The sequence below is a fragment of the Amblyomma americanum genome, chromosome 5, assembly GCF_052857255.1.
Source record: "Amblyomma americanum isolate KBUSLIRL-KWMA chromosome 5, ASM5285725v1, whole genome shotgun sequence".
Classification (NCBI taxonomy): Eukaryota; Metazoa; Arthropoda; class Arachnida; order Ixodida; family Ixodidae; genus Amblyomma; species Amblyomma americanum.
The window spans coordinates 82,559,593-82,579,940 of record NC_135501.1 but is presented as its reverse complement, the minus strand read 5'-3'; the positions used below and the strand labels follow the sequence as shown (position 1 = coordinate 82,579,940).

At 52.8% G+C, this 20,348-nt stretch overlaps 1 protein-coding gene and 1 pseudogene across 1 annotated transcript; both read right to left on the bottom strand.

Moving 5' to 3' along the window:
* Positions 1–14,461: 14,461 nt before the first annotated feature.
* LOC144134004 (uncharacterized) lies at positions 14,462–18,139 on the bottom strand (annotated as a pseudogene).
* A 98-nt stretch (positions 18,140–18,237) lies between these two features.
* LOC144134003 (uncharacterized) lies at positions 18,238–19,783 on the bottom strand. Its single transcript, XM_077667026.1, has 2 exons — positions 18,290–19,783; positions 18,238–18,243 (listed from the first exon to the last, which is right to left on the bottom strand). The coding sequence occupies exons 1-2, from the start codon at positions 19,781–19,783 to the stop codon at positions 18,238–18,240; spliced, it is 1,500 nt and encodes a 499-aa protein (XP_077523152.1).
* Positions 19,784–20,348: the final 565 nt, after the last annotated feature.

Below are 20,348 nucleotides of genomic sequence, written 5' to 3'. Positions count from 1 at the left end.
AGAGGACGGGCGATTGTACTGCCGAGCTCGAACGTCGAGGGTCTTCTCAATCGTGCAGGCTTCTTGCATGAATTCCTCGACTGTTTTTGGCGGCTGGCGGACGAGGCTGCCAAAGAGTTGTTCTTTTGCGCCGCGCATTAAAAACTTAACTTTCTTTTCCTCGGTCATCTCGGGGTCGGCGCGGCGAAATAGACGCTTCATCTCCTCGACGTAACCGAGGCTTAACATGGGATCGCTAAGCCTCGCAAGCACTTCGGCACCGGGCCCGGCTTCCGTTGCCGCATTCGGCCTGACCAGCGAGCAGCTACTCCGCTACGGCTTCGACGATGGATGTGGACCACACCCATGGCTACGACCCCGAGTCTGGAGGATTCGGAAGTGTTCCGAGCAGCAGCAAACAAGGCGAGGCGAACTTTGATAATTCACAGCCAGAACCTGGATGGGAGACGATATACCTCAGGGCAGGACAGCGGGCACAAGGGCACTCGGCTCCGAAGGCATACGAAGATGACCCGAAGTCACCAGCAGCGGATCCCACGAGCCGCAAAAGGCCCCCGAGACTGCCTGACCTCGACAAGTATGAATTTAAAGTGATTATCAAGCCGAAAGACCGTTTGGACCTAAAAATGTGGGGTGGGAGTGTACACCCACTTAACGTCGCCTTCGAAAACGCGTTGCGTGGCAAGACGCTACGCGCCAAACATTACATCAGAGTTATTGAAGAGCAAAACCTCATCATCGCGGCAACTTCCCATGTCGAAGACGCCACAGTACTTGCGAAGATCGATCACACCAACCTAGACGGGAAAAACTATCACCTCAATGCCTACGTGAGAACACCGCAAGGCTCATGCAAAGAGGTGGTGCACGGGATTGACCCCAACGCATCAGACAGAGACCTAGAGAAAGACTTTTCCTCGGAAACCCACGAATATGAGGCGTCCGAAGGCTCGGCAGATCCAACTCGGCGGTGATACTGTTCAGTGGATACAAAGTCCCTTCTTTGTTACGTACGGGTGGATCGAGCGCAAATGTTTTCTTTATAGGAAAACTAGACCGTTTTGCGTACTGTGCGGCAGGGAAGGACATGGACCGGACGTCTGCCCCAGCCCAGCTGAATCTAAATGTGACTCGTGCGGCAAGCTGAATCCCGGGGAAGCTCACGATTGCACCCCAACTTGTGCGGCATGCCAGGGGAATCACCACACCTACTCAAGGGAATGCAAAGCAAAGTTTCTGGATCCCATCAATAAGCCTAGGAAACATCCACATTTCGGTGATCAGGAAGAGAAACCGACAACCAGTGGCACCAGCAAGAGCTACGCGGCAGCTGTACGCACCAGCCGAAAAGAGCAGTTCGAGAAGAAGGAATCCAGAAGAGCGGCTTCCAATTCTACGTCCAGGTCAAGATCTAAGTCTAGTCAACGTCGCAACTCGTCAGGCAGATCCGGAACGGAAGAGTCAAGACATCATAAAGAGCAGGGGACCACCAGGTCGGTCTCCTTTGCATCTAAGGCGGATCCGCCGGCACAGGACACGCCACGCACCCGAGAACGCGGACCGTCTTCTGAGAAGCAAGAAGACTTAAGACACATCGTAAAGGTGGGCTATGCTGGGTTGCCTCCATCCCTCCCCGGAAACGCGATATCTAAGGAGTTTAACGACCTGAAAGCAGAAATCATTCAGCTAAAAAAACAGAACGAGGCGTTGCGAGCTGAACTTAAATTGGTCAGGCTGCAGTCACAAACAACTCCCGACAAAACACCCGAAGCCCGGCCAAACTCACAGTCAGTTTATGACCTCGTCATTGCAGAGCTGAGGGCTCACAGAGAGGAGCAGGATAAAAAGTTCCTACAAGTTATTCAGATGGTCAAAAGCGAGCTCGCAAACGAGTCCGCCAACACTAGGAAATACATAAACTCCGCCATTGCCACAGTCCGAGACATTCAAATCTAAACTCAACGAGTGCAACTTCCGAAATAGGAAATACAAATATGCCGACAGGCACCCCCTTGCAGAAGAGGACGAATAAGGACCATGGAACATAGGGGACAGGAAACAATAATTTGGCAATGGAATTGTCGGGGATTCAGAAAGAAAAAAGCAAGCCTTCAATTTTCCATCGACACGTCGGAGACGCCACCTGCTGTAGTAGTATTTCAAGAAGCAAATACGGTCATCAGCATGAAGGGGTACAAAACTTTCCAAGACGAGCATAGCCTAGGGATACTTGTTCACAAGGAGTTTACCGCAACGCTGCAAGAACCGCTAGCCGAAAATATCGAACATGCTTACATTGAAATTCTAGCTTACATTTAAATTCTTCCCAAACACAGGAGAAAACGCAGTTTGCACATACTGAACTTGCCCCGCCGCGATGGCTCAATGGTTAGGGCGCTCGACTACTGATCCGGAGTTCCCGGGTTCGAACCCGACCGCGGCGGCTGCGTTTTTATGGAGGAAAAACGCTAAGGCGCCCGTGTGCTGTGCAATGTCAGTGCACGTTAAAGATCCCCAGGTGGTCGAAATTATTCCGGAGCCCTCCACTACGGCACCTATCTCTTCATTTCTTCTTTCACTCCCTCCTTTACCCTTCCCTTACGGCGCGGTTCAGGTGTCCAACGATATATGAGACAGATACTGCGCCATTTCCTTTCCCCCCAAACCAATTAAAAAAAATACTGAACTTGTACAGTCGCCCCAGGGACTCATGTCGTCAGATAGCCACGCTATTTAATAATTTTATCAAGAGGGCAGGTAAGGACCCCCTCGTCATAGCCGGTGATTTCAATGCGCCCCATCAAGCATGGGATATCACTTTAACAGCCCGAAAGGTAGGAGGATCCTTGAGATCGCTAACAGAGAAGGGCTCACAATCTTAACGGATCCCCTGCAACCCACCAGAGCGGGTAATAGCGTCAGCAGAGACACCTGTCCAGATCTCACGCTTGTGAAAAACTGCCTGCAGGCCACCTGGTCTAAAACTGGCGAGTCCCTGGGCAGTGATCACCTCATCGTCTCCTGCACTGTTCAGTGAGTTAAATGTCGGAAACCATTTGGCAAGGCTAAGATTGTGAACTGGGGCAAGTGGAGAGTGGAAATAACACGTCTCCCGGACGAAGATATCACAGATATTGAGGCATGGACAGCGCTGCAGATGAAAACCATCGCCAGGCACTCTACGACAGCGAACACCACGGAGGAAGCTCCGGCAGTTGACCCGCACCTGTTACATCTGTGGGAAGCCGGGAGATCTCTGACAAGGAGATGGAAAAGGCAAAAGTTAAATCGCAAGATGAAGACCAAGATTGCAGAACTCACCAAAGAAGCGGATGACTACGCACATAACCTCTCTAACCAAAACTGGCTCAAGCTGTGTGATGAGCTCAACGGTAGAATGGGCACGGCTAAAGCATGGGGACTCCTCAGATCCCTTATTGAGCCGAACTCAAACCGGAAAGAGCAAACAGACACGCTCTGTAACGCCTTGCACAGCTACAAAGGGGACAACGAAGCCCTCATTGCAGAACTTGCACGGATATTCCTCGATCTGGGATCCTCGTGCCCTCTCCCTGCATACACCGGTGCACCCAATGAATAGATGGACCAAGACGTAACGGTTGAGGAACTAAGGGCAGAGCTTGACGTCATGCGTAAGAACACCGCTCCTGGACCGGACCAGATAAACACCAAGATGCTCTTTAATATGGATGACATCTCCATAAGAAAATTAGTGAAATACTTCAACACGCAGTGCTGGAACAAGGGCCAGATCCCCGACTCCTGGAAATTGGCTTTAGTGCGATTTATTCCCAAGCCCAAAAAGCCATGCGATATTGATCATTTACGACCGATCTCCCTGACGTCGTGTCTGGGTAAACTGTTCAAGAGGGTCGTGAACGCCCGACTGAAGCGACTTCTGAGGAAGACTGATATCCTCCCTGACACGCTGTACGGGTTTAGAGAAAAGCTGCCTACACAGGATATTCTCCTCCGTATCAGAGAGGATATTCTGGCCAACCTCGGCAGATGTCAGGTCAAGGCCATCCTTGCGCTCGATTTAAAAGGGGCATTTGACAATGTCAACCACCAGGGAATACTGGATGAGCTTAACAGCATCAACTGTGGTGGCCGCACATATAATTACGTGAGGGACTTTCTCTCCAATAGAAAAGCGTCAATATGTATTGGTGATCGGACCTCCTCTCCGTTCAATCTAGGTTCCAAGGGCACCCCGCAGGGAGCGGTCTTGTCTCCGCTTCTCTTCAACCTGGCCATTCGTGGGCTACCAGAGAAGCTAGACCGCATCCAAGGCATTGAGCACGCTATATACGCCGACGACATTAAGATCTGGTGTTGCAGCGGTAATGAAGGGGGAAATTCAAGACCGGCTTCAGGAAGGAGCGAATGTCCTGTGCCAGCATGCGGCGAGGCATGGGTTAAAGTGCTCTCCCGAGAAATCAGAGTTACTCCTGATCGACCGTGGCAAGAAGTAGAATACGGGGCTTTTGCCGTCCACTCCCTCTGTCGCCATTACGGTCCAGAGTATGAGCATTCCGATCAAGAGATCAAGATCCTGGGAGCCATCATATCCAGCGGCAACACTAACACCACTACAATCAGACAGCTCCAAGCCTATTCCGAGCAAGTCTCTAGAATGCTACGCCGGGTAATCAAGAAAAGAAATGGGCTAAGAGAGAAGGATGCCCTAAGATTAGTCCAGGCTGTAACGGGGGGTTTGTTACGAGGTACTGGGGCGACGGGAACGGCAACGGCAGCAGTCTGGGATCAGATCGGCAAAAGACACACAAGCGTAGCGCTGGCAAAAACTCTCGAGAACACTGTCACCTCGTCTTCGTCTTTTCAAATCATCCGACGCATCTTCTTCTTTAGCCTTACAATCACCCCGGGGACAAGAGGAGCCATCCTGGCGACTTAGGATGATGGCAAGACGGCGGGGTCGTAGTAGGGCTTGAGGCGCTGGACATGAACGGTCTCCCGTCCTCGGCGGCGGAGATCAGGAGACGGCGTGAGGGGTTCCACGATATAATTAACCGGAGAGGTGCGCTCCAGCACACGGTAGGGACCATGGTACTTCGCAAGAAATTTTGAGGAGAGACCGGGAGTTCCTGAAGGGATCCAGAGCCACACAAGTGCACCAGAAGTGTAGTTCGGTGGGGTTTGGTCTTGGTCGAGGCGGGAGCGCTGGCGATGCTGGGTGTCAGTGGTGAGTGACCGGGCAATTTGGCGGCAGGCTTCGGCGTGTTGCGCGGCGTCGGAAACAGGCCGATATTCGGATTCATCAGGGCGGTAAGGGAGGATAGTGTCGATAGTAGCAGAGGGTTGGCGGCCGTAAAGTAGGAAGAAAGGAGAGAATCCGGTGGTAGACTGCGTAGCGGTATTGTACGCATAAGTAACGTACGGAAGGACGAGATCCCAATTCGTGTGGTCAGAAGCGACGTACTTGGAGAGCATGTCTCCGAGTGTGCGGTTAAATCGCTCAGTGAGGCCATTGGTCTGCGGATGATAGGCGGTGGTAGTTCGGTGAATCGTGTTGCACTCTTTGAGAAGCGCCTTCACCACCTCAGATAAGAACACGCGGCCTCGGTCACTGAGCAGTTCACGAGGTGCACCGTGGCGAAGGATGAATCGGTGCAAAATGAAGGAGGCGACGTCCGTCGCTGTGGCAGCCGGAAGGGCAGCAGTTTCGGCATATCGTGTAAGGTGATCCACCACTACTATAGCCCAACGGTTGCCGTCTGCAGTGTATGGAAGCGGACAGTATAAATCAATGCCAACGCGGTCGAACGGGCGTGGAGGGCATAATAACGGCTGCAGCTCAGCAGCAGAACGATGGGGAGGTGTCTTGCGACGTTGGCAGGGAATGCATGCGCGCACGTACTTCATGATAAAGGTGTACATTCCGCGCCAGTAGTAGCGCAGCCGTATGCGGGTGTAGGTCTTGAAAACGCCCGCGTGACCGCTGTGGGGGGCAGCATGGAAGTATGCGCATATCTCCGAGCGTAAGTGACGTGGAATAACGAGCAGCCACTTGCGACCTTCGGAGTTGTAGTTACGGCGATAAAGTAGGGTGTCACGGATCGCAAAATGGGCAGCTTGGCGGCGGAGCGCACGTGACGGTGAAGCAGCCGTCGGGTTGGCGAGAAAGTCGAGAAGGGAAGCGATCCAGAGATCCATGCGTTGCGCTGAAGGCATGTCGCTGAGGCGAAGCAAGGGCAGAGAAGCGTCGGAGGTGGAAAGGCTGGCGATCTCGGCTGGAAGGGGGCAGCATGACAGTGCATCGGCGTCTTGATGCTTGCGGCCGGTGCGATACACGACGCGGATATCATATTCTAGCAAGCGAAGGGCCCACCTAGCGAGGCGGCCGGAGGGGTCTTTCAGGTTGCAAAGCCAACAGAGCGCATGGTGGTCGGTCACAACGTCAAAAGGGCGCCCATAAATGTACGGTCGAAACTTCGCGAGGGCCCATACAATCGCCAAACACTCTTTTTCAGTTACGGAGTAGTTGCGTTCTGCTGGTGTGAGTGTGCGGCTAGCATAAGCAACGACGTATTCGTCAAAGCCAGGTTTTCGTTGGGCGAGGACAGCGCCGAGGCCAACACCGCTGGCGTCCGTGTGCACTTCGGTAGGAGCGGCCGAGTCGAAATGGCGCAGAATGGGCGGCGCCGTGAGGAGACGGCGCAAGGTGGTGTATGCGTCGTCGCACGCTGGAGACCACAGTGATAAATCCGCACTTCCAGACAGCAGTTGAGTCAAAGGCGCAGCAATGGACGCAAAGTTGCGAATAAACCGGCGGAAATATGAGCACAAACCCAGGAAGCTGCGCAGGTCTTTGATGGAGGTAGGTTTGGGAAAGTCAACCACAGCACGAAGTTTCGCTGGGTCGGGACTGACGCCCTGCTTAGAGACAACATGACCTAAGATGGTTAATTGACGAGCGGCAAAACGGCATTTTTTTAAGTTCAGCTGCAGGCCGGCGTCAGAGAGGCAGGTCAAGACGTGCTTCAAACGGGAGAGGTGGGTGTCAAAGTCCGGGGAAAAGACCACAATGTCGTCGAGGTAGCAAAGGCATGTCTTCCACTTAAGTCCGCGCAAAATGGTGTCCATCATCCTCTCAAAAGTCGCGGGGGCGTTACAAAGCCCGAAGGGCATCACCATAAATTCATACAAGCCATCCGGTGTCACAAAGGCGGTTTTGGGGCGATCGGCTTCTTTCATAGGAACTTGCCAGTACCCGGAACGCAAATCAAGAGATGAAAAGAGTTCGGCCCCTTGCAAAGAGTCCAGAGCGTCGTCTATGCGCGGGAGGGGATAGACATCTTTGCGCGTAATCTTATTAAGGCGGCGGTAATCTACACAGAAGCGTATGGAGCCATCCTTCTTTTTGACGAGCACCACAGGCGACGCCCATGGGCTGCTTGAGGGCTGAATGACGCCGCTCTGGAGCATCTTGTCGACTTGGTCTTCAATAACTTGGCGCTCGGCGACAGACACACGATAGGGACGTTGTCGCAGCGGTGCGTGGTCACCTGTGTCGATGGCATGGGTGACAGTGGAAGTTTGGCCCAAGGAACTTTGATGTGAGTCAAATGATGAGCGAAACTGATTAAGTAAAGTGAGAAGCTGTGCCCTTTGCGGCGCTGGAAGGTTGTCGTCGATGGAGCGAAGGAATGCTTCGGTTGAGGAGGGGATCGGGCGCAGCAGTAGGTGGGCTGAGTGCGGCTATGGAGAGGTGCGGCGCGTCGTCCGTCTCTTCGCGGATGAGCAGAGACGCGAATGGTTGTACCGTGCCGAGACATTCACCTAGGCGCAAGGCGTTGGGGAACGAGAATGGGTTAGACACGAACAGTACGGAGAGGCCAGCGGATATAGTCAGTACAGCGTATGGCAGAGGCAGACACTTGTGGTGCAGAAAGATAGGGGACGGAGTGAAGAGGACAGTGTCGTCGCGAAGAGGGCCGCAAGAGAGGGGTACGAGGACTGAAGAGCAGGGAGGCAGGTCAATGTCTTCGGCAACTAGGGCCTTAACACAGGCACCAGGAGGGGCAGTGTCCAAGACAGCTTCGGGCAGGTGAGAGAACTCGACTTCAGCTCGAGCACAATCGATGATAGCAGCATGGCGCGATAGGAAATCCCAGCCCAGGATAACAGCATGAGAACAGCAGGGCAGTACGACGAATTCGACGGCATAAATGGTCCCCTGGATTACAACGCGAGCGGTACACGCTGCTGACGGCTGGATGTTCTGAGCGCTGGCGGTGCGCAGTGAGAGTCCAGCAATTGGCGTCCTTACTTTTCTTAAAGAACTACACAGCTTTGCGTCCATGACGGAAACGGCAGCACCAGTGTCGACAAGCGCCATGACAGAAACGCCGTCGACGGAAATTTCAATGAGGTTAGCGGCTGACGGATGAGGCCTTTCGAAGTTCGTTGTGGACGCAGTTCTCGCCTCAGGAACTGCGGCGCCTAGTTTTCCTCCTGGTTAGCGGTGGGGCGACGTCGCATAGGCGAAATAGACCAGCGTCGTGGAGAAGAGGGCCGGCGGCTGGAGAGGGTAGAACGGTCCGGCGAGGAAGTACGACTTTGCGGCGGCGCAGCTGGTACAGAGTACTGACTCGGTGGGGGCCAGTACCCAGGAGCTTGGGGAGGAATTTCCGCGTCCGGGAGACGACGGCGGCAATGCCGAGCTACATGACCTGGGAGACCACAAAAGAAGCAAATCGGCCGATTGTTCGTTGTGCGCCAGGAATCGCTGACCCTTGGAGTAGGTCGTCGGTAAGCCACTGGCCCTAGCAAATGCGCCGGAGGCGCACTATAGATTGGCGGCTGCGGTCTTGCTACGACATCGGCATATGTCACCGGAGCCGCGACAGGAGGCGGTCTCGCGACGGCTTCGGCATATGTGAGCGGAGCCGCCACAGGTTGTGGTCTGGCGACAACGTCAGCGTATGTCAGCGGAACCGTGACAGGTGGTGACGGATGAGCCGGTGGAAGAGCCTCAGCAACTTGCTCTTGAATTGTATGTCGGAGCGCTGGAGTCAGATATGATGGTCGGTCGTGAGCGCTCGGCAGAAAGGAAAGTTGACGTGCCACTTCTTCCCGCACGAAGTCTTTAATCTGCTGTAGCAGCGAGGGGTCAGGAGCAGGCGTGAGCCCAGCGAGCGACTCAACCTGCTGTGGCCGCTGGCGTGTCAGAATCCGCTGCTTGCGCAACTGCTCAAAGCTTTGACACAGCGTGACGACTTCAGCAACGGTACGCAAGTCGCGCGCTAGAAGCATCTGAAAAGCGTCGTCATCGATGCCTTTCAAGATGTGTTGGATCTTGTCGGCTTCCGACATACGAGCGTTGACCCGCTTGCACAAGTCGACGACATCTTCAATGTAGCTAGTGAAGCTTTCACTAGCCTGCTGAGATCGTTCACGCAATCGCTGTTCGGCTCGGAGTTGCCTGACAGCCGGTCGACCAAATACGTCTGCAAATTTAGTCTTAAAAATGGACCAGGTTTGAATATCTGCCTCATGGTTGCGATACCAGAGGTTAGCCACACCGGCGAGATAAAAGATGACGTTGTTTAGCTTCGTCACATCGTCCCATTTGTTGTATACGCTCACCCGCTCGTACGATGTGAGCCAATCTTCCACATCGTTCTCGTCAGTCCCGCTGAAAATGGTCGGGTCCCGTTGACGAAGAGAGCCGGCACAGATGACAGCCTGGCCCACTTGTACGGCCTGGTGTTGGACGTCCTCAGGCATCGTGCGTGCCGGGAGAGCACGACTACGGAGCTCCAGGGCCGATGTTTTTACCCAGCACCTCCACCAAATGTAACGGGGGGTTTGTTACGAGGTACTGGGGCGACGGGAACGGCAACGGCAGCAGTCTGGGATCAGATCGGCAAAAGACACACAAGCGTAGCGCTGGCAAAAACTCTCGAGAACACTGTCACCTCGGCTTCGTCTTTTCAAATCATCCGACGCATCTTCTTCTTTAGCCTTACAAGGCTTTCATTCTCTCTAAACTAACATACGCCACCCCGTACTTACGGCTTAGCAAAAAAGGAGAAAGACCAACTAGATGCTATTATTCGAAAGGCAGTTAAGACGGCGCTGTGACTCCATTTATGCACGTCCACTAAGCGCTTACTACAGCTGGGGATCCATAACACCATCGACGAACTAATAGAGGCCCACCGTGTAAATCAAACTGTCAGGCTCTCAACATCTAAGCCTGGCAGGAAAATATTACAGAAGCTGAGAATCAGTCCACCCCGGGAAGTCGCTGACAAGATCGACATGCCCATGCAGATGAGATCACACATCACGACTCACCCCATACCAAAACGCATGGATGAGGAATAAAACAGAGGACGAAGACTAGCCAGAGCTAGACACCTCTCTAAGCGCTGGGATGGAAACAAGGACACGATCTACGTCGATGCGGCTGGACCCGTTAACGGAGTCGCGGCAATTGCAGCAGTTTCATCCCGTGGGGATATATCATTGCAAGCAGTCTTATCGAAGCGGTGGATACCACATCAGCTGAAGAAGCAGCTATCGCACTAGCGATATCAAAGAACAGCGAGGCAACGGTTATGTCCGACTCACAAGCAGCGGTACGCAATTACCTCAGAGGCCGCGTTGGCGCTGGGTGTTGGGAAATTTTGGAAAGGTCTAATCCTTCCAACATCCAGATCTTCTGGACTCCAGGGCACCTCTCAATGACGGGCAATGAGGCGGCCAACACAGCTGCTAGAGCTCTCCTCCTCCGAGCATCTGGCACGCAGCCTCTCTCTGACACAGTTGACAACCCCTCACCCTTACTAAGCTACGCAGAAATTACGGAGTACTATAAGATCACAAGAAGGAAATATCCTCTTCCTCACAGAACCCTAAGTAAATATGAAGAGCACATAATAAGGCGACTACAAACTAATACTCTGCCCAATCCTTACCTAATGAGTAAATGGTACCCAGGCACCTACGATTCGTCCTGCCCCTTCTGTGGAGCAGTTGGCACTTTTCACGCGGTTTGGGAATGTCAAGAAAACCCAGACTTGGACAGCAATCCCGATCCGACTTATGAGCGCTGGGAGGCAGCCCTTCATATCCACAGCCCCTTCGACCAGAAATCGCTGGTTGAGAGGGGCAGGATTATGATGGCGACCAATGGGTTCTCTGAACCCACCCAGTTTTTATGCTCTGAATAAATGTTTCTCCTCCTCCTCGACGTAACCGCGGACGGGCTCATTCGGAAGCTGGATCCTGGACTCGATGAGTCGTTTGGCTCTTTCTTTCCTCACTACACTGGTGAATACCTTGAATAGTTCTCTCTTGAATAGCTCCCATATGTCGTAAGGGATGACTCGTAGTTTTCGTACCACGTGCGTGCGGAGCCATCCAATGAGAAAAACATGTCCAATTTTTGCCGCATCATCCCACTTGTTGAATGACGCCACGCGCTCAAATTGGTCCAACTATTCTTCAGAGTCTTCGCGTAGGGATCCATTAAAAGTTGGCGGCATCTGCGGCTGCTGCAGTATGTTCGATGTCGACATCTTCGGCGAGGTTGCGGTGCTCGTAGCAGCTTCTTTTCGCTCTCTGGTGCGGTCCAGCAGGGTCCCGAACTCAGGCTCCTCTCCCTGGAGACGACGTCGGCTGGTCGCTGAGCTGCTGGTTCGTCCTCGGGTGCGCAGAGCTGAGGGCTGGCTTCAAGACCTGAATGGGTCGTCCGCAACATGGACGGCTACCCCGCACCTCCACAAGATGTCACGTAGTGGTAACGGCAGTCGAAGCAGCGATGAAGACGGACAAAAGGGTCTTCTAAAAGAAAACTGTTCATTGGGCTGACTTGCGCCCAAAATGGTCTGAATCACTCGGCGGCGGCGAAGCGACAAGCGTGCTCGGCGGTCGTCGAGCAGAACGCCCGCCGCTGTCGGCCGTGCTCAATTTAAAGCTGATAGCGAACTTTCAAGATAAAACGTGCAAAGTAACTACAACATTCCGGAACAACGTAGAATCAGCGCTTCCAGGCTGCGATCAGTCGAGATAAATCTAGTCGTGTCTTGCGTCGCAAACAAAGCGATAAAGTTGTGTGGCGGCAGATTTGAAGAATGAACACAGCAAATGTTCGCGGCAATATAAACGTGTGGAATGCGTCTATAGTACAACATTCATTGAAAATATTTCTAAAATGTATTGCTCAAGATCGCGTTTAGAACCCTCACAAAAATGGACATGGAATCTTTGTTGAGTTCTCATGGAGATCTTATGGACACATCAGGATGTCGACAGAAACTCTGGTTCTGTAGAGAGACCTCCATTTAAACCACACGAAACGTTTGATGCGAATTTGCATCAGAAATTTAGTCCATACAAACTCGTCAAAAATATTGATGTATTTTTCACCACAGAAATTCATCCAATATAAATTCCTCAGATATTTTTGATGTGATTTCACTAAAGACATTCAGTCCACACGAACCTATCAAAGTTCTTGATGTACTTTCATTACTGAAATTCATTCAATACAAATTGCTCAAATATTCTTGATGTGGCTTCACTACAGAAATTAACTCCGCATAAACTCATCGAAGTTATTGATGTTTCACTTAAGAAAATCATTCAATACGAATTGCTCAAATATTCTTGATGTGGCTTCACTACAGACATTCAGCCCGCATAAACTGATTGAAGTTATTGACGTCGTTTCACTTCAAAATTTCAATCAATACAAATTGCTCAAATATTCTTGATGTGGCTTCACTGCAGACATTCAGTCCGCATAATCTCAGCAAAATTATTGATGTTATTTATCTGCAGAAATTCATTCAATACAAATTGCTCAGACGTTGTTGGTGTGGCTTCACTGCAGAAATATATTCCTCACTAAGTCATCAAAGTTCTTGATGTATTTCCGCTAGTGAAATTCATTCCATATGAATTCCTCAAACATTTTTGATGAAGCTTCACTAGAGGAATTCAGTCGGCACAAGCTATTCAAATTTGTTGATGCAAATCCCCCAACAGAAGTTCATTTAATACAAATTCCGCAAATAACACGAGACATAACCACACAGCCACACACCTGGGAGGAATTATTCAGCATAACTGAATAAGAGATACATATCGTTTTTTGGTAGAGAGCTTTCGACCTGCTGCTGATGTAAATGTCATTTCTTTAGTTGATATAGGATTCTGAAATGAGCCTTTATATCGCGTTTTTATACCTGGGAATGATTGCGGTTCGATTCAAAACCGCTTCACAGTTTTCGCACTCAGCACAGTGTATGGCTCCTAGATGGTTTCTGCGTGACTTATTCTCTATTTATTTTTCAAGCTCACTGATTGAATCGCTGATGCAGCATTCCGTCTCACCGATAAAAAAGTTGCCGCGTCGAAATGGTATTTAACAGAGCAACGATACATCAAAGCTCTGGTGCTGTTTCCGATAATATTTTCGTGCTGAAGAACTACTTCACGAGCTCTGTAACCGGCTCAACGAGTTGTTGTGAAGCTTGACATTGACGGCAATCAACCTGGCCCATGCAGGAATGAAATGAATCTAAATATTATCGTGACTTGGTGTTTAATTCACGGTGGCGCGCGAATAGATTCATGAGCTTTGCCGGTCATTGCACGAGAGCCCTAACACATGCTTTCGCACGTATACTCGGTTTATAACTGTACTTTAAAAACTACTACTTTTTCTTCCCCGTCCACTGGTTTGCTCAGCTTCACCTAGTTTATACAGGACCAAAATGGAAACCTCACGCCAGCTTTGCTCGCAGCTTTTTTTGTGCACGTCCTAGATGAACTCTGTTTCCTTCCTGACTGTTTGGTCCACATTAATGCGCTTGTTATTTTGGTCCTGCATCTGGCAAGCAAGCTTGTGAACTAAGCTACGCTGAAAAAAATGGATATCCTGCCACGCTTGGCCTCCTCACCTGTTCGTGGAGGCGGGTTTTGGTTATAAAGGCATGCACACATAACCTCTGCAAGGCGGCTTTTAGTTATGCGCGCTTTTGCGATGCCGCGCATGACAATTTTTCGACACTGCACCTTAAAGTGCAGAATTAAGGATCGTCAGGGACGGCTAGTACACACTCAATACACATGAAATTGTCGTTAGAAACTACGACTTCTAGATTTAAAACCCAGAGATTGTAAGTGGAAAGCTCCTTAGTCAAATAAAAATCAAGTCCGGTACATACAGAGCAAATTCAAACGGTAAGAAAAGAAAAATCAGGACAGACCATAAAGTATACTTAAAAATGAGAAACATTAATTTATTAATAAATTCAAGAGACGTCCATCAAAAGACGTCCATCTCTTTCATTGAGTCAAATGCGTGCTGACGCCAGCCATTGGGTTGGATTGGATTGGAGCAAACTTTATTTGTGCCTGCAGTTGGGCGCTCGCGCGCCCCGACGAGGGCCTACGTCGTCTACGAGGTTGCCGTTACTCGGCGCGGTTCTCCGCTCGCCGTTGCCAGCTCGCTGTATCCCTGCCTTTCGAGCGCCCCGAGGACCTGCTGGACGGCCCATAGCTGTTGGTCTTGGTCGTTGCTCTTCGCGGCTGCCTCCAGCCGCGGAGGGATTGCTCTTGATCTTGCTTCGTTTGGATTTTTGATGCAGTCCCACAAGATGTGCGTGTGATCTGCTGTCTCCCTCCGGCAGATTCTACACGTATCGGTCGGGTAGGTCTCGGGCTACATGCGATGCATCAGTCCCGGGCTCGGTAGCGATCCGGTCTGGAGCTGTCTCAGTAGTACCGGCTCCGCTCGACTCAGCCTCGAGTGCGGGGGTGGGAGAGTCCTGCGAGCCAAGCGGTAGGCCTTCGTGATTTCGCTGTAGTCCGCCATGCGGTCCTTGGCTCCGAACCACGTCGGACGGTGTGTTGCCGGGGCGCGGTTGGTTAGCGCTCGCGCCTCTGCGTGTGCCGTCTCATTGTGGTTCTCACTGCGTTCCGACCCGTCACCCGCGTGCGCCGGAGACCACCTGATTATTACTCTTCTGTCGTGCAGTTTGGTCGCTCGTAGTACGCGCTCGGCCTCCCTGCAGACTTGGCCTTTGGCGAAGTTCCGCACCGCCTGTCTCGAGTCACTCAGCACCGTGTAGCAGTCTGCGTCGGCGATGGCCATCTCCTCCGTTTGTTCCGCTCCGGCGCTTCTCACGCTCGCTGCCGTCCTTGTGGCGCCGGTGGACGCTTCTATAACGACCGCTGCGAAGGCGTTCCGTTAGTATTCGACTGCGTCCACGTACCGCGCGTGCTCGTCGTTGGCGTCCAGGTCGATGAGAGCCTTGGCCTTCGCCGCTCTTCTTCCCTTGTTAAACTCAGGGTTCATGTTCTTGGGTATGGGGTCGATTCCGGTCTGACGTCGGACCTCTTCGGGGACGGGGAGCTTCATCTCCGCCTCGTTCGAGTGTCCTATTCCCAGGTCATCCAGTATCTTCCTCCCGGCTTTGGTCGTAGACAGCCGCTCCAGCTGAGAGGTCCGTTGCGCTTCGGCTATTTCTTCGAGCGTGTTGTGCATCCCGAGTTGTAGGAGGCGGGTCGTGCTCGTGGACTCGAACAGGCCCAGCGCCGTCTTGTACGCTCTTCTGATGATTACATTGATTTTGTTGCGTTCGTGTTGCAGCCATCTGTGGTAGGCTGCAACGTACGCGACGTGGCTGATGATGAAGGATTGGACGAGCCTGATTAGGCTCTGCTCTCTCATGCCAGCATTCCGGGAAGTGACTCTTTTGAGGAGTCGCATAGCGTTGGCCGCTTTTGCCGTGAGACGGGCGATGGTTTCGCCGTTTCTTCCATGCTTTTCGATGACCATGCCTAGGATCCTGATTTTGCTGACCTCGGGGATCACGTTGCCGGATTTGGTTACGATTCTGATTTTTTCGCATTCGCGTTTTCTGGTCTTGCCTCTGCCATTGTTGGTAGGTGTGAGTATACGAAGCTCACATTTGCTCGGCGAACATCTCAGTCCGGTGCCTTCCAGCTGGTCTTCTATCGCGTCGACGGCGGCTTGCAGCGCGCCCTCGATGTGGGCGTCACTGCCGCCGGTCACCCACAGTGCGATATCGTCCGCGTAGATGGTGTGCCTGACGTCTTCGATGTCCGCGAGCTTCTCGGCCACTGCAATCATTACCAGGTTGAACAGCACCGGCGAAATGACCGATCCCTGCGGTGTGCGGGTACTCCGAAGCTTCTTCTCTTGCGTGTGTAGGTCGCCTGCTCGTAGCTCGGCGGTCCTGTCCGTGAGGAAGTCCTTGATGTAGTTGTAGGATCTTTCGCCCATGTTGAGCTTAGAGACTTGGGACAGAATCGCCGAGTGTTTCACATTATCGAAGGCGCTCTTTAGGTCGAGCCCCAGGATTGCCTTGTTGTCGTGGGCGCTGCTGCCATCGTCTATGATTTGGTATTTGAGCTGCAGCATCGCGTCCTGCGTGCTTAGGTGCTGTCTGAAGCCGATCACCGTGGCCGGGTACAGCCCTTCTCGTTCCAGGTTGTCTTGCCACCTGTTGAGCAGGACGTGCTCCAGCACCTTGCCCACGCAGGACGTGAGCGAGATGGGCCGGAGGTTGTCCATGTCCGGTGGCTTCCCCGGCTTGGGTATCAGGATAGTCTTGGCTGTCTTCCGCTGCTTTGGTAGCGCGGCCCCTCTCCAGCACTTGTTGAAGTATTTTGCGAGGTTCTCAATCGAGCCGTCGTCGAGGTTCTTGAGCGCCTTGTTCGTGACGAGGCCCGGGCCAGCTGCCGACCGGCTGTTGAGGCCGTGCAGGGCCGCGCGGACCTCCTCGACGTCGATGTCACGATCGAGCTTCGCGTTGGGTAGGCCGCCGTACGGCGCGTGTTCGGTAGGTGTAGTGGGTAGGTATTTGTCATTGATGCACCTGGTGACTTCGTCGGCGCCGTGTACCGAGACCGTCCGATGTATGAGCTTGGCGAGTCTGTCCCTTTGGTGCGACTTGGTCTTGGTTTCGTCGAGCAGGTGCTGCAGCAGGTTCCACGTCTTCCCGCTATGCATCTGCCCGTCTGCCGCGTTGCAGATCTCGATTCACTGTTGTGTGCATAGCGCGCGGCAGTGCTCCTCGGTCGCTCGGTTGACCTCCGCCACCTTCTTTCTGAGTTTGCGGTTGAGCCGTTGTTTCTTCCAGCGACTGAGTATCGACTGCTTGGCTTCGATGAGATGCGCTAGCCGGCTGTCTACTTTATCAATCGCCGCGTCCGTTTCAATTTCTTTGGTCGCGTCGCGTGCGCTCTTGGTGATTTCGGCCGTCCACGACTCTATGTCTTCGATCTCGTCGTCAGCGTCGTCTTCTGGCGTCTCGGAAGGCATCCCAGTCTATCCATCTGTGTGTTTTGATGCTGGTGTCATTGTGTTCCGGTATGCTGATTTCCATGATGATGTGGTCGCTGCCGAGGTCGGTTCCCGTGTTTCTCCAGGTGATCGCGCCCCGACGTCATTCTTGACGAACGTGAGGTCCGGAGTGGTGTCCCGGGACACAGAGTTACCGATTCTCGCCGGATGCGTCGGGTCCGTGATGAGGGTGAAGTCGAGTTGCATGGCGTCTTGGTACAGGTCGCGGCCCTTTGCTGTGTACTTGTAGCCCCAGGCTGGGTTCATCGCGTTGAAGTCGCCGCAGACGATCAGCGTGTTGCGGCCTGCTGCGGTGCTGGCTCTGTGCAGTATTGTTTTGAATCTGTTTTCTCTGCGATGGGTTGCTGTGATCTTGAGCAGGAATATGCTTCCTTTTTTTTCTCTTCTTGCCCGGGATGATTTCGGTGAGTGTGCGCTCGATCTTAATAATGCTTTGCAGCTCGTGCTCAACGAACGTGAGTCCCTTCCTGACCATTGTGCACAGGCCTCTCCCGTCGGGCTGGCCCTTGTGCACTCTGTAGCCGGGGAGGGACGGTGCGTCGGTGAGTGTTTCTTGTAATAGGATCACGTCCGGCTTGCGCGCGGCATGTGCGATGTGGATGACTGCCTTCTTCCTTCCGAGGCCGCGACAGTTCCACTGCCACGCTGTTGAGCCTGCTGCTGTTGGTGCGTTGGCGGCCATGATTGCGTTGGTGTGTACGTGGTTCCCTGGTTGGGTGGATGTTGCGCGAAGAGGGGCGCAAACGTCGGGTGACTCACTATCGGCTGTAGGGTCCTTTCGATGTAGGCGAATCTGTTCGTGTTCTCAGCTTGGTAGGTCTCCATTGTTTGTTTGATTGCTGTCACTGCTGCGATGTTCGCCGTGATTAATTGTTCGAGTTTGGTGAATCTCGCTTCGAATTTGGCCTCGGGGTTGTCGATTCGATCGTTTTCTGTTTGCTTGCGCGTGGCCTCGACGGCTCGCTTCTTCGGTGCCGGTTCCTCTACGGCTGTCTCCTGGGTGTTCATGGTAGTTTCGTCGGTCTTGCTTGTGCTTGGCGTGGGAGTCTGTAGAGGCTCGTTGTTGCATAGCAGCAACTTACGGATCTCGGCGATCTCTCTCGTGAGGATGTTGATGGTCGTTCGCAACGCCGCGTTCTTTTGTCTTAAGGTCTCGTTGGCTTCTCGCACCTTGTGTATATCGTCTTTCTTCGTGGCTTCGGCGATTTTCTGCGCGTTACTTATATTGTTCTCTTTAGCTGCGTCGACCAAGCTGACTCGCTCACGTGATGGTGACCTTTTCCTACTGAGGCTTCTCTTGCAGCAGCTGCTGTCTATGGATTTTGGCGCGCGGTTCTCTGATGGAGTGCTTGACTTTCCCGCAGCTGGCGGCTTGTCGAGTGGCGGGAAATCGCTCTCCGACAGCAGCTGGCGTTCGGCCTGTCGGCGCTCCCATTGTCGCTTGCGCACTACGTAGGGGATCTTGTATTTCGCCTCGCACGTTCGGTCTCCGGTCGGGTGTTCGTCCCCGTACAACTTACATTTTGGGGTACAGCGATGGTCTTCTTTGGGGTTGGCGAGTCCGCAGGCCAGGCACGTCTTGATTGTGGGGGTCGGGCACACGCCCTTTCGGTGTCCCACTCGGCCGCACTGCTGGCAAACGTCGATCTGTTTTCTGTAGAGGCGGCACGGTATCAGGGTGACTCCGTATCGGACGAAGTTCGGTACCTTTGGTCCCTGGAACACCACGATCGTGGTGGTCGTGCTGTCGATCCTCTTTGCGCCCACTGCTAGCGGGTTTCTCTCGTTGACGATGTTCCTATCTAGCTCGGCGGTGCTCGCGTCGATGGGGATGCCTCTGATGACGCCCTTTACGGTGTCGTGAGGAGCCGTGCGATATGTGCTGACCTCGTAGGGTTTGCCTTGAATATAGATTTCCTGGATTTTAGCGTACCTTGCCGCGTTGTCTTCGTTCGGTGTACTGACGACCATGATGTTCTGTTGCGTGTTGGGGCAGATGGTGTCCGCGGCGCTTTCCTCGCTCGTGATCTTGGCCGCGGCGATTATGACCGCAGCGACGGTGGTGGTGCCGGTCTTGACGATGTCCAGTCCCCCTCTGGGTCTGACGACTATCTTGCTCTCTTCCAGTGGCACGGCTGGCATGCGTGCTGCCTTGGTGGCCGAGGCTCTGACGTTCTTGTTGAATTTCGATTTCGGGCTTGTTTGGCTCCCGCTGGGTCCGTCGGGCTTGCCGCTGTCGGGGGTCCGCTGGCGCAGCCTCGACATGCGTTCCCCCGCGAGCGTCCACCCGGCGTCGTTGTGATATTCCTCGGGTGATATCTCTTTTCCTTGAACTTGAAAGCACATTTGGTTGTCCACGATCATTGTTTTCATAGCGGACGCCTCCATCTCGGAGCTGACGAGCGGCCTAGCACTCCTTCACACGGCGGCGGTAGAAAAAGTCACAAAATTTGGCAAAGAAAAACGCACCTCTAGGGTCAGCTGGTATCGGTCGATGCCGCTCGCCTTCACGGATACATTGGTGCAAGGAAAACTTCGTTTCGAGGTAATTAGCACTGCATAATTGGTTAGCAATGACAGAGCCGATGTGAACACGTATGCTCACCTCGGCGATCGCAGCGCCAAGAGCAGCCATTGGGTGAAACTTTCTGTGAAAGCAAGAACATTTCAAGTAAATTTTATTCCACACTACAAAAGCTACGCGTGCGATCCGATCATTGATGAGGTCGCCAGTGCATGGAGCGCAGTTCTTTCATGTCTCACGTGACCTGGCTGTCAGCGGACGTTGATGCCGAAGTCAACGTTCGGCTGTTGAAACCGAAACTGTAGGGGAAAGAAATTTGTAAATTATTTAGCGGTCTTAGGAGAATACCACATGGTATTCTCCATGGACTATGCAAAAAATTCAAAGTCGCTTGTAAATGCTTTCTATGTTTAGAAATCATGATAATGA